Below are 13,288 nucleotides of genomic sequence, written 5' to 3'. Positions count from 1 at the left end.
GGAATGATTAATCTGTGTTCTGTGTTAGAGAGTCTATCTCATTTCAGTCTTGAGCTCAGAAGACTGAAAAGAGTATATGACTGCTGCTTATAAATACATCAGAAAAAGCATAATGAGAAGTAAAAGACCTATTTAAAATGAAGGAGTATGGTGGCACATATGACAAATAGATGTATACTCATCATAAACAATTTTAAACTGAAAAGTAGCCTCAAGGTTTTCAATATAGAACAACTTTCTGGAGTAGTAGCCTGGTTATCATTGTAGTTTTAGGAGGGAGTTTGATCAATGCACTACAGGGAGTATGTGATGAAGTTATGGTAGATGATTAAACTCAGTGCCACTGATGTACCTTTGAATGCTCTGTTCCCCTTTCCTATTGTATGGTTCTATCTGGTGGAACTGGGATGGTGACCAGATGATATAGGTAGTGTTGAAGGATTTATGTAGAGTTGCAAAGTCCCCGCACATGTAAAGTCAGCCCTGGCACATGCTATTCCTGAATACATGCATATATAATGGCAGCAGCAGTACTCCCATTTCAAAAAATCAAGAGCAGATTGGTAGGTATAGGCTGGCTGCTGGAAAGCTTCTCCTGCATATGCGAAGGGAGAAGACAGTTTTGCAAACAGCAGGCTACAGTCCCACTCCATCACCTGGGCTGAGAACCTGAGCAGCTATAACAGTTCATAAACATGAGCCAGGAAACACAGATCAGTGTACCATTGTAGATTAGATGTTTTCCTAGACAGTAATCTGTACTGAGACAGTACATGATTACTTTCCAAAGACGTGGGAAAAGAGTCATGTTTAAATGCTTGGGATACAGGACACTAGAGAGAAAAAAAGGGTAAAACTATTAAGTTCGGTTCTCTTATGCCACAGCTTTTTTGGCATAATAATCTCCTTACAATCTTAGTATTATTTTAATCACATACAGCTTCATTGAAGTCCCAAACATTGTTACCGTTCTCCCTTTGGGGAGCTGTCTATAACACAGGCTCCAACAGAGACATGCTCATTGTGTGTCATCTTGTTCTTGTGATCAGACTGACAAACGGGCTTCATGGTACAGCATTATTATTGTTGCATGGTATTTATTGAGATGCTTGTGTTCTCAGGTATAACGAATCCTTTTTATTAAAACTGAAATTTGATTGAAAGTCTGAATAGTTGATCTGTACAAATGTTAACAGTAGATTGTCTAACTTAGCCTAAAAATGAGGCTCCTAGGGAACATCAGAAGACACTGTCTATCTGGCAGCTAGCTCTGTCATTGGGGTTTGTATGTACTGTTTCTGTCTTGCAAGGACAAAAAACAAGTCATCAACACTAATGTTTGCATCTCGTGATCAGTAGGTAATATAGTATGTAATATAATATGCCTCTCTGTATAGTTTTTGCAGGTACAGAGCCAGAGTATTTACAATCAATTTTACAACTTTCCTTCCTCCCTGAACTTTGCATCTTTCTTTTCATAAATTACAATTGTGAAAAAAGGGGAAAGAATAAGTAAAACAAATATACACACAACCATGGTTATAAGCACTACTTCTGTAGCTCCACTGTGCTTATTAAACAAGGGAAGGATTGGGGTCCTATCTAAAGTTTTAACACTTTGTCATTCTCTTGTTAATGATTGTTGACAAAGTTACTTCTGAATGTGTTCATAATGTGATGTATAATCAATTTTGTTTAGTAATTAACCAAAAAGTAGCGCAGGAGGATTCCCAGAGTTACTGTAAATTCACTGCAAGTCTTCTCCTCTGCAAGAAGACAGTTAACTGCACTTGGGAGTTGTGTATGTGCCTGGAGAAGAGAATGCTCCACCCACTGAGACAGATTTTGTTTTTACTCGGTTGCTCAACCTAAAGAAAATTTTCACACAAAACAATTTGCAACAATGAATCCCAAGTTCTTAATTAACTTTAGAGATGGTTGAACTACTTCTTTCAAACCATTAATTCATCAGAACTATATTTCTCCCTAGTTTATGCATTACTTGTGAACCAGTTCAAAGATATTCTGATTTTTTTTTATTCTGGAGTAATTGATTTTAAAGACACTGCTACAGCTTTCCTTATTGGTCTGTTTTATTGAACAGCTCAGTTACATGGGCTGGTTTCTTTTACCCAGTTACACTGGAGTACACGGAGGAAGAAACCATAATGGTGGCTAAAGGAGAATAAATTCCCAAAGAAATCCAAAAGGCATTGTTTGCCTCAGAGAGAGGAACACTTCATGTGAGCAGTAGAGCAGAAGCCCGAGAGGGACTGTATTAACATTGTTGGAGGGAAGTGTGTGCTGTTATTCAGAGCAGTTTTGTGAAAAAGGAAACACTTTATTATGCTGGAGTTACTTTTTTCATAGAACTTTTAACAAAAATTTTTACTATCTTGTCTTTGGTGCTTCAAGAAATGAGCGTTATCCTGCAGCTTGCAGCTGCACTGTATGTAAATATTTCCTGGTCCTTCGTAGTGAATTTCTCTTGTCCGTGATGACAAATTATTTTTGTTCATTTTCCCCCCCGTTTTTTCGGTCAGAGATGTTGAAAGCATAAGAACCTTGCATTAGAAACAAATGAGTTGCTTAAGCTGTGTCCATGCTGGTGCTGCTTTGATTGCAGGAAGATATAGGCATGTGCCAGATCCCTTCAGTCTAACCAGCCCACGCACCTTTAGCAGCCTGTAGCATCTAGTGTTAGATGTAACAATGAGATTTTCAGTGCAAGGTGAAGGAGGTATAGACAGGGCATTTATATGCATCTTTGCTGCAGTTTATACCGATTATCTCAGGTATACCTGTATATGTTGCAATTACATATATTACAAATGCAGAGCTTTTGTGAATTTGCATGTGCATGTTATTAGATGGGAGACCATGTGCTCTCATCCAACAAGGAAGATGTGCAAGGACATCAAACCAACCACAATTAAACAATGCCTTTCTGGTTTCAAATATTTGCAATCAGTCTAAAGTCTGGTAAGTTAATCAGTTTGTTGACTTTTCTAGTACATTGATGAATATACTGCAATCAATAAAAACCCCTGAAATTCATTATCCATCACGAATTACTCATTCAGTTGCATCTTCTAAGATCCCCTGCTGTAACAATCTCAGACTCTCCTGAGCAGAAATTGTCAATTGTTTTGTGATGCAGTAGTGTTATTTTACAGCATATGAACGGTAACTCACAACTTGAACTCAGCCTTCAGAATTGAAAGGTCAGTACTTCCATTTTTTAAAAAAGTTTTTTCGCAGCCTCCTTAATAGTGAAGGAAAAACCTATTTAAGGAAGCATCGAAAATCCTTGAGGGAGTGCTATTGCTATGGGTTATTGATCTTTTCAATTAAAAAGCACCAGGAAAGTAGAAGTGTGAAGAGAACAGAGCAGAGACCATGATGGAACACTGCCTGCCTGAGCAGTAGGATAGAGGCTGTTGAATTTCTTTCTTACATTTTGAATTTGGGGAGAAAAGGTCAGTTTTAATGGAAACGTACGCTCCGAGAGAATTTGTCCAACATACTTGGTCCAAGCAAGAATTGCTTTGGGAGTAGATGTGGCCCTAACTATAAATAAAAGTTCCCACTAGGTATAAAATGCAGATTGCTTTTAAGTCACATTATAATAGGAAAAGAGAAGCAAACTTATCAAAAGTCTTTTGCATAGCTGAATTGTATCAGAAGTTGAAATTATTCACGTAACCAAAAATAATGATTCTTAAAATGCATCTACAAAACCTATATTAAAACATCATTAAGTATGTGACAGAATATTAGGTAATACATATGCATTTCTGAGACCCAGGACATGTCAAGAGAAATCGGAGTAGCTGGAAAATGAATAGCTAGTTACACCATGCAGTACTGTGACCTGTTAACAGTAGAAATACATTATGTCTTGCCTTAAGTCTGTGTTCCCTTATTTTTGCATTAGCAACAGCTGAATTTACGGTTAATATGCCAAAACTATGGATTCTAGGTACATTTTAATTCCTGCACAAAATGGAAAAAATACATTCTTCTTCTGAAACAGTACAAAAATGTTGTTTACAAAGCAATTTTCTAAAATAAGTAGAAAACTATTACTTGTTTTATCATATTCAAGTTTGTTTTATATCACATAAAGAAACAACACAGTATTTATCTATGTATAAAGAAGAAAATCAGTGGACATAAAACAAGAATAAAAGAATATAGAAAAGAAATCTTGTTCGATGTGGAGAAAACTTGTGTCATAGATGATTTCTTCAAGCTGTGGTTCATAAGCTTCCATTATATTCTTCACTTATATTTTTTTGCAATTTAATGTTGTTGTATCAGGAAGCAGGACCCCATAGGCCAATAGATGATACAGTGGGCTCTAAATCTAAGATCTGATTTTGAGCTCAGCTGTAGGTATGATGGAGCTGTGCTGTTTATTTATACTGTCTGAGGAGTCAACTCTATGTAGCAGGATTACGGTACGCAGCATGGAAAAAAAAGAAGTATCCTTCATCAAGTACAAGAAAACATTTAATATACCAGGCAATTATCTTCATTCCTAGAAGAGAGATGGTGTATTAAATACGGCATAAACACCAGCTAGCTGTGGATTATAGTACTATATTTCTATAGAGAATTTGTACTGACGTTATAGACCACCATAGCAGAGTTTATAAAAACAGTAATCCATGCATTATTAATCCTGAATCTTTACTTTGCAGAAGTTTACACTTTTGCTGTGATAATTTTTACTGTACTCTTGGTGTTGTTCCTAGAAGTCTCTCTTCATGCTGCAGCCCAGGACAAAAAAGTGGGATGCTCCATAGAAATGCCTTTCGGAGGACTCCTCCCTTACCTCGGGGTAGGTTCAATGGAATTACAGGACCAGCATATCAACAGCTAGAAGAGTCAAGGATCACAGACCAGGACACAATACCTTGTCACGGGTAAGTAATAACATAACTGAAGTGAGCCAGTTTGTGAGTGGCTGCTGTTACGTGGGTAATATGCTTTGCCATTACAGTCCTTCCAACTCTATTGTAGTGTACTGTGGATCTGGGGTTTATAGTACTGAAAGCAGAAGAATGTTTTCAGCGTACTGAAGGTTTTCAGCTGTTCGAAGGTAACACGTTTTTATTTGGCTAGCTGCTCTTTTTAAGCCTTTCAAAGGCTGTAGAAGGAGTGATCAGAACAAACTGTAAGTGATTGGCAACGTTACTCTTTATAACTGATGCTTTTTCTAGTGGTGCTGTGATGTGCAGTTCTAGTAACTTTTGCATGGCATTTGTTTCTTCCACCAGCACTGGGTAAATAATAGCAAATAATTCGGAAGTCCAACTTTCATGGTTTTTTAAATAAATCTATGTACATTGTGAAGTGTATTTGCTGTAGACCGAAGACCGATCACTTCACACAGGTTTGTCTCTGAAAATGCAGAAAGAATCCAACATTTTTCCTTTTTTAATTCAGCTTATTAGAATATTGAATGTGAGCTCCAGCTGTACATAAAGTCTGAAATTCAGAAGTGCTCCTGAGCACCTAGAGCTGCCTTTGAAGTCTTTTGCAATTGCTGAGATATTTTGCATAATATTTACATATCCCTATAGATTTCCAAAGGCTCTGCAGAATCACTGCAAACATGTTATATGTAAAACTAGAAGGAATATTTGGAATAGAATAAAACAATGCCAGTTTCATTTGGACATGTGCAAGCCACAACCAAGTGCAGCAAAGTGAGGAGTTACACTGTGAGAAGGCAGCTGTACGTTTTGGTATTGGAACTGGTTTTATGAAGTGCAGAACTGAGGTCACCTACATGTTTAGTTTTCCTCAGGGAAGAAAGGAGCTATTATCACTATCCACTCTGACCTCCTGGGAAATGACAGCCACAGGTACTGACAGCGAATAAGTGTCGTTACACGTGTGTGTTGCTGCACGTGTGGGCACACGCGCAGGCACACATTCCCCCCACGCCTCCCTCACCACGCTTTCCAACCTGCAGCAGGATTGCCCAGTCTGGGGTACATTCTGAGAGGGGGATTTGGCTCACTAAATGTGTTTTGTAGCTGAATCTACCTAACAAAGTTGGCCACAGTAATTAGGAAAAACGAACAGACCAAGAACAGGGCTTACCTAGGAAGGGAGAAAGCAAAGTGGCAAAAGGTTTGGGTGTCTGGTGACTTCTTTAAAAAGAACAAATTTGTCTCATTCTTCTTTAATTTTTACTATTTGCTTCTTCTAAGGAAAAAATTGTTTGTTACTTCTTGCAGTAAATATATTATTGTTCATTTGTATGATAATGTGTGTATAATTCCTTACAAAAATTTTGACTCCGAATGCAACCGTTCCTGAAAGGGGCAGGCTAACAGCCTTCCCTCTTTGATGGCACTGTCTTGCCACGCAGGCTCTGGAGAGTGCTGCAGCCTCTTCCTAGGTTGAGAAGTGAGGTAGAAACCAGCAAAGCTGTCTTGTTGGGTAGTTGTATTTACTCTTCTCTAAGAAATCAGTGTGTGATATTACAAGCATCATCTTGTACTGGCCTATATTTTAAATTTGCAGTTTTGCAAAAGGTTGATATTTGGACCAGACTGTAACCCCTTCTGGCCTCAGTCCACTAAAGCACTTCATTCATATTTTGCGCACTAGGGATGTCTGTAGAATTAGACCTTCTTAATATAGACTCTAATGATGGGACCTTTCTCTGAAGGAGTCCTCTGAGTGCATCAACTGGTGGTGTTGTGATAGGGAGTCGCAGCATTCTGTGTATATCACAAATACAATACCAAAAGTCTTTGATTAGTACCCATGGAAATAAATTTTTGAAATGTCAATGTTAGGCATGAAAACAAAAGCAAATCTTTGATCTTGTTTTATTCTAATGTTTTACTGATTATGGTTTTTATGAAAATGAAATATGAAAAGTGAAAATGAAAAAAAACATGAAAATGAAAAGTGGTCAGCGGGACAGAGTCCAGTTGGAGGTCTGTGTCTAGCGGAGTTCCGCAAGGGTCGGTTCTGGGACCAGTTCTATTCAATATATTCATTAATGACTTGGATGAGGGATTAGAGTGCGCTGTCAGCAAGTTCGCTGATGACACAAAACTGGGAGGAGTGGCTGACACACCGGAAGGCTGCGCAGCCATTCAGAGGGACCTGGACAGGCTGGAGAGTTGGGCGGGGAGAAATTTAATGAAATATAACAAGGGCAAGTGTAGAGTCCTACATCTGGGCAAGAACAACCCCATGTACCAGCACAAGTTGGGGACAGAGCTGTTGGAGAGCAGCGTAGGGGAAAGGGACCTGGGGGTCCTAGTGGACAACAGGATGACCATGAGCCAGCAGTGTGCCCTTGTGGCCAAGAAGGCCAATGGCATCCTGGGGTGTATTAGAAGGGGTGTGGTCAGCAGGTCGAGAGAGGTTCTCCTCCCCCTCTACTCTGCCCTGGTGAGGCCGCATCTGGAGTATTGTGTCCAGTTCTGGGCCCCTCAGTTCAAGAAGGACAGGGAACTGCTAGAGAGAGTCCAGCGCAGAGCCACGAAGATGATTAAGGGAGTGGAACATCTCTCTTATGAGGAGAGGCTGAGGGAGCTGGGTCTCTTTAGCTTAGAGAAGAGGAGACTGAGGGGTGACCTCATTAATGTTTATAAATATGTAAAGGGCAAGTGTCAAGAGGATGGAGCCAGGCTCTTTTCAGTGACATCCCTTGACAGGACAAGGGGCAATGGGTGCAAGCTGGAGCACAGGAGGTTCCACTTAAATTTGAGGAAAAACTTCTTTACGGTGAGGGTGACTGAACACTGGAACAGGCTGCCCAGAGAGGTTGTGGAGTCTCCTTCTCTGGAGACATTCAAAACCCGCCTGGACGCGTTCCTGTGTGATATGGTCTAGGCAATCCTGCCCCGGCAGGGGGATTGGACTAGATGATCTTTCGAGGTCCCTTCCAATCCCTAACATTCTGTGATTCTGTGTGAAATCTTTTAAGAGTGTGTCAAAACTTTTTGCAAGTTATTTTGTGTTGCAGCAATGAAGTAATCTCTTCAAGCAAAATATAAGTACGCATCTTATCTCTGAACAACAATAAAAAATAATTCACTAATTCGACTTTATGTGGAAATATTCTTAGGAAGAGGTTTCCCCAAAATCAGATGGCTTCTTACCGTCTAAATATCTGCTGCTTTCATAGTGTTAGTATTCTCATTAGATTTCCAGCCCAGATGAAAAGTTCCCTTGTTTCCTGCAGAAGTTACACTCTTTCCTTTCTTCTCCCTTGTCACCTCCATCTTTTCGTATAGGGATGCACAGATCAAAGTGGTTTATCTCCCTAGTCCTGTGAACCCTCTGAAGTTCATCCATCAGTAGCTCTGGCTGAAGTTTAGTCAGATTTTGTATGTTCATATTTGATAGAAAAGAGGCTAATTTACCTGATTAGTTTTTGTCTAGCCCTGTAAAAGTGCTCCTCTTCCCATCCCACACTGAGAAGAAAGCTTCTGCTGCCTTCAAGAAACACCAGATCTCATTATTTGCAACAGGATCTAATATTTGCAGAGTTTGAGTCAAATACAGCTAATATCAGTTATTTAACCAGTATGCTACTTGAAGGCTTAGAAAAACCTGCTTGAAATGAGGGGCTTAAAGAAAACAAACCATCTCCATGCCAGTCACATCTCAGAGACCAATTCGAGACCCTGAAGGTGTCACGAGTTTACACGCGGTTAAGTGGACAGCAGTTTGACCGCATGCTTTCAGTGACAGCTGTTTGTGTTACACGGTATGAAGTGCCTTATAGCTGGTGAATGTGTATATATACAGATATAAATGTGTTTATGTATACAAGACCCAAAGTGTCATATCTACAGGTAGGAAATGGGGTGTGTATACAAAGGTATGTGTGCTTACAAGGCTGAACCAAAGCCTGGTAAGCCACTGGAATGACTCCCATTCATCTTAATGGACTTTGTCGTCAGGCTCCTATATCGAACACATATAGCAACAGGATTTATAGCAAAGCTGTTGGACTATGCTAAACAAAAACCATTTTGTATTTTAAGTTCTGATCCCTTCTGTCTCTCTTTAGTATTTATTTTAAGGGGGCAGTAAAATTATTATGCTTCTTTCAGTTTCATTCTTTAATTTAGACTCTTAAACACTGTATGAGTATAACATAATTACTGTTGCATATTTATAAATGTTTGATTTTCTTTTTTGCTTGGTTTTAGGAAGAGGGTGGAGAGAGATTTGGACTTTGAAATACATGCATGTGATGAATTTATTCAGAGAAAATAATTTTTTAGATTAAAAACATATCTCTCTTAGGAGGAACTATAGTTCTAGGAAAGCTAATTATAGGAAAATGTAATTAAGATTCTGCAATTATAGGTCTAAGTCTCAGTCTATTGAAAGCAGCCGTCTGGTGTCAGAAGCATGGATCAGTTTGTAATTAACCAAAAGCTGGGTCTCACACAGTTTGGATGCAATATCCCTCCTTGTTCAATACCTTGCCTACTGCACACAATGTATGTGCTTTAATTTATCCTCAGTCCTCCTTTGAAAGCCCTGTGAGCACAGGGCAGAAACATGTAATTCTGGCATAAAATTGGTGTGTCTATCTGTACTTTGAAAAATATTATGGAAAAATGCCAGGCATTGCGTTACATGTTATTGTTGCTGCCAATTAGTTTTCAAAATACCAAGAATAATTGAATCTCTATTATGCAACTGGCAAATGTTACTGTTTTCTCACCAAACCCATTTTAATTCAGTCTTTTCTTGTTTTTGCTTGTATATCATCCATATAATACATCCATTGCATGTGAAATTCATTAAAAACATTCACTCCCTTTGTTTTCAGGGTGCAGCCCAGAATATATTTAGGGCCTGAATTACCAAAAAAGGGAATAATGCAACTGATGCGATCTCTCCAGCTATAGTCGTTTGAACAATTATATAATAAGCAAAGGAAACAAGAATGGGCACAACCCAAAGGTCTGCACTTTTTGTTTTCATTTATTTTTTTTAATTGTCCTCCCTCGGGAATAATATCCCTGATCAGTATTTCATTCATACTGATTCTTGAAAACTGTTCTAAAAAGGCCCTCCATCAGTGGCTACAAGTGTGTCTAAGTGTAGTGCAAATGTAGTTAACCAGCAGCTGAGTCTGAGCTGGCTCAGACATGAACCGTCTGTGCAGCTGTATAGCATGTACAAGAAGTTCTATCACGTATCCAAAAAAGCCACTTGCCATATTATTCCCCTGAGTCCCATTTCCCAAAGCAGTATCTCTTTCCATCAGATAGCAGCAAAGATCACACTACCTCCTCCTTCTCGCAGAGCTCCCAGCTGCATTTTCTGGTCTTTTGAGGATGCCTGGAGAGTTTTCGTACAGGGGCTGCACAGAACTGCATGCATGCTCATGTACAGGTTGATGTGTCAAGCAGTTGTACAAACACCGTGCCACAATAGACAAGTTAATTACAAGCCAGCAGCACTCTGCTGGAAATGAGCCTAAAGATATCTCCTCCTCTCTCTCCTGTCTGACAGCTCGCCAGGAGGATGGGGCCAAAGGAAACCTTTCCAGTTAATTAGTGCTGTACGCTAATATTGGACTATGGCTGTTTCATGCATTTCACTTTCTTTTCCTTAGTTCTCTTTCTGCTAATGGCAAAAGCAGCAAGGCATGTGTGAGTAGAACGCTATCCCTAGTGAAGTCAGCAGGCTTAAGCAGCTTTCAGAAAAATAGCCATAAAGTCAGAGCGCAAAGCATCAGCTTCCACACCAGATGTAAATGTTGCTTTCCTCATCCATGGGTAAAACATATTAGACTTCACCATTAGCTTGCCTTATTAAATAGTGATATGATCACAAAGCCTGATTCTAAATAAAATATGTTCCAGTACTGAGGTGATGTCTATGGTCCTTGGCACTCAGGACTAGTAGATATAGTAACTCTTAGAGCACTAGATTTCTAGTAAAACTACTTCTCAGATGGGAAATGTTTTTTTGTGGTCATTGTTTATTTTATATTTAATATACTTTCCATTTCTGTTTTTTAAGTATTTCCTGTAAGCGAAAACACTTTCTGATCAGAATAATGAATTTAGCTTTGAAACAAAATGGCAACATTGATAAAAATTCACCTAAGTTGCCTCACAAAAAATAAAATCATCCTATGATATGCATTAATGGAGGATAAAGGATTTTTTTTTTTGAAACACTCGAGCCCAATGTATTCACTCCATTTCCAGATGAGATCTAAGAAAACAAATCAGGCCAACATTAGGAGTATGGGCGATTGAAAAAAAGACATGTTTTTCAGACATACACTGCACTTAGATGCTCTGCTTGTTTGAAGGGGAGCACACACAATCATTTCTATGTAAACAAAGACTACACAACCATGTTTTGTATAAAGTTCTTTTTTTGTGCACCTTTTTAAAGTGTTTTCCTAAAATAGCCATTTGACATTGAGAGTTCTGATGTTGAAGAAAGCATCAGTCCGCTTCCCCAGTTAGGAATGTAGGAATGGAATTTCAAATTTAATTTCCAACAACATTAATTGTAACACTGTATAACTCCTGAAAGCTTTTTAAAAGGAATTGTCATTATTCTCATATACTGGTGGGCAAAATGAGGCCGAGAGAAAAGCAGTGGTTTGCCACCCGCAGATCTGAGAATCAAAACCAGGTCTCCAGAGTCTGTTGTTTTCCCCAGGGCCACACTATTATCAAGTGTTCCCAGTGTGAGAGAAAAGTGAAATGTATCTTTTCAGCACAGTTCACTGAATTTCATAGAGCGTTCCTGCTGCTGGTTGCATCTGACTGCTTGATGTACAACAAAAATCTTCTTTTTACTCTTTCCAGGTATTCATCCAGTGGTTTAAAAACTCCTCAGAATACTTCAATAAATATGCAACTGCCTTCAAGAGAGATAACCCCTTATTTTAATAACGTGGATCAGAAGGACTTGGTCAGCTATTCATCTTCAAGGGCCAACTCCGTTCCCATCATCCCGTCTGTGGGCTTGGACGAAGCCTGCATGCAAATGCAAAATGTTTCTGAAGTAACAGGCATCAAATGGTGCAAAAACTCCTATTCAGCTGAACTTGTCAATGTGAGTTCCCCAGTCAGTAATTGTCTTATAGCAGAACAACACGAAGTGAAAATATTGCTAGAAACTGTGCAGGAGCAGATTCGGATTCTGACGGACGTGAGGAGGTCGGAGGACTATGAACTGGCGAGCGTAGAAGCAGAGAGCAGCGCGAGCGAAAACACCGCCTTTCTGCCCATGAGCCCCATGGCCAAATCAGAGCGAGCGGCACAATTTGTCTTAAAAAGCGAAACGCAAAGAGACTCAGTATTGACCAAGTGACTTTGTGTGGGGGTTGTGGGAGGGCAAATGAGATCTGTGCATTCGATGCTTTGCAAAACAGGAAGGGAGGAGATTAAATACAAATTATTTATATGCATTAATTTAAGAGCATCTACTTAGAAGAAACCAAATAGTCAATCGCCCTCATATCATAGTGTTTTTTAACAAAATATTTTTTTAAGGGAAAAGTTCCAGAAGGGATGAAGCATACATCAGGTGCTTTCTAGGCAGGATTACACACGCAGTTTCAGTTACGGAGCATTTTGCCACGGTCCCATTCGGCTGTCCGGAGGCTTAGGCTGTGCATCTTTTTTTCAGTAAAGGCCGAGACCATTCTTAGATCCATTTCTGGTTTCAGGGCAGTGCTTCAGCGAGCTGCTGGCCAGGGATTCAGACCCTGGGGAGCAAGTCCCATCATGCCAGCACAGACCCGATCCCCTCTCCCCCTCTCCTCTTGGTTCCAGGTTCATATCATGGAAACAGGCACGCAGACATCTACTGCTGAGGTCTGGTACCTACTGTGGAATGACAATAAATCCCTAAACTGAGCCAGATGCTTAACTCTTGACCTTACTTTGATGTGTCAGTCAGCCCAAGAAAGTCAATGGAAACATTTAGGAGCTTTGGATTTAGCCAAGTGTGGAGTGGGACTGGGGTCTGTAGAGGTGCAGTGGTCAGGAGCCGGCAGCTGCTCCATCTTCTGAGCTTTGCCTATCAGAGCTGCCTTGGTGGAGAGTGAGGAAGAACAAGAGAAAGTGCAAAAGTGTGTGTTACGACAGGTTTGGTTTTGGGTTTTGATTTGGGTTTTTTTGAGCAGGAACATAAACTCTGTTGTTCTTTACCGACTCCTCAACATTTCTAAACTGTTATACTTTGAAGGCATTTGTAAGCTCTCAAGGAGCACTTTTGAGTGTGTGTGTGTATATTTTTTAACTTATTT

The 13,288-nt window shown here is 39.7% G+C and overlaps 1 protein-coding gene across 1 annotated transcript in view; it reads left to right on the top strand.

Annotated features, from left to right (window-relative positions):
• Positions 1-12,348, top strand: part of NRG3 (neuregulin 3) — a 430,890-nt gene extending 418,542 nt beyond the window's left edge. Inside the window, exons 8-9 of the mRNA XM_068399414.1 lie at positions 4,761-4,931; positions 11,841-12,348. Of these exons, the coding sequence (XP_068255515.1) occupies positions 4,761-4,931; positions 11,841-12,348 (679 nt within the window). The remainder of the gene's footprint in view (positions 1-4,760; positions 4,932-11,840) is intronic.
• The last annotated feature ends 940 nt before the right edge of the window (positions 12,349-13,288 follow it).

The sequence above is a fragment of the Nyctibius grandis genome, chromosome 4 (genome assembly GCF_013368605.1).
Source record: "Nyctibius grandis isolate bNycGra1 chromosome 4, bNycGra1.pri, whole genome shotgun sequence".
NCBI classification, from domain to species: domain Eukaryota; kingdom Metazoa; phylum Chordata; class Aves; order Nyctibiiformes; family Nyctibiidae; genus Nyctibius; species Nyctibius grandis.
Note: the sequence above shows the minus strand (reverse complement) of the source record. Positions and strands in the feature narration are given on the sequence as shown.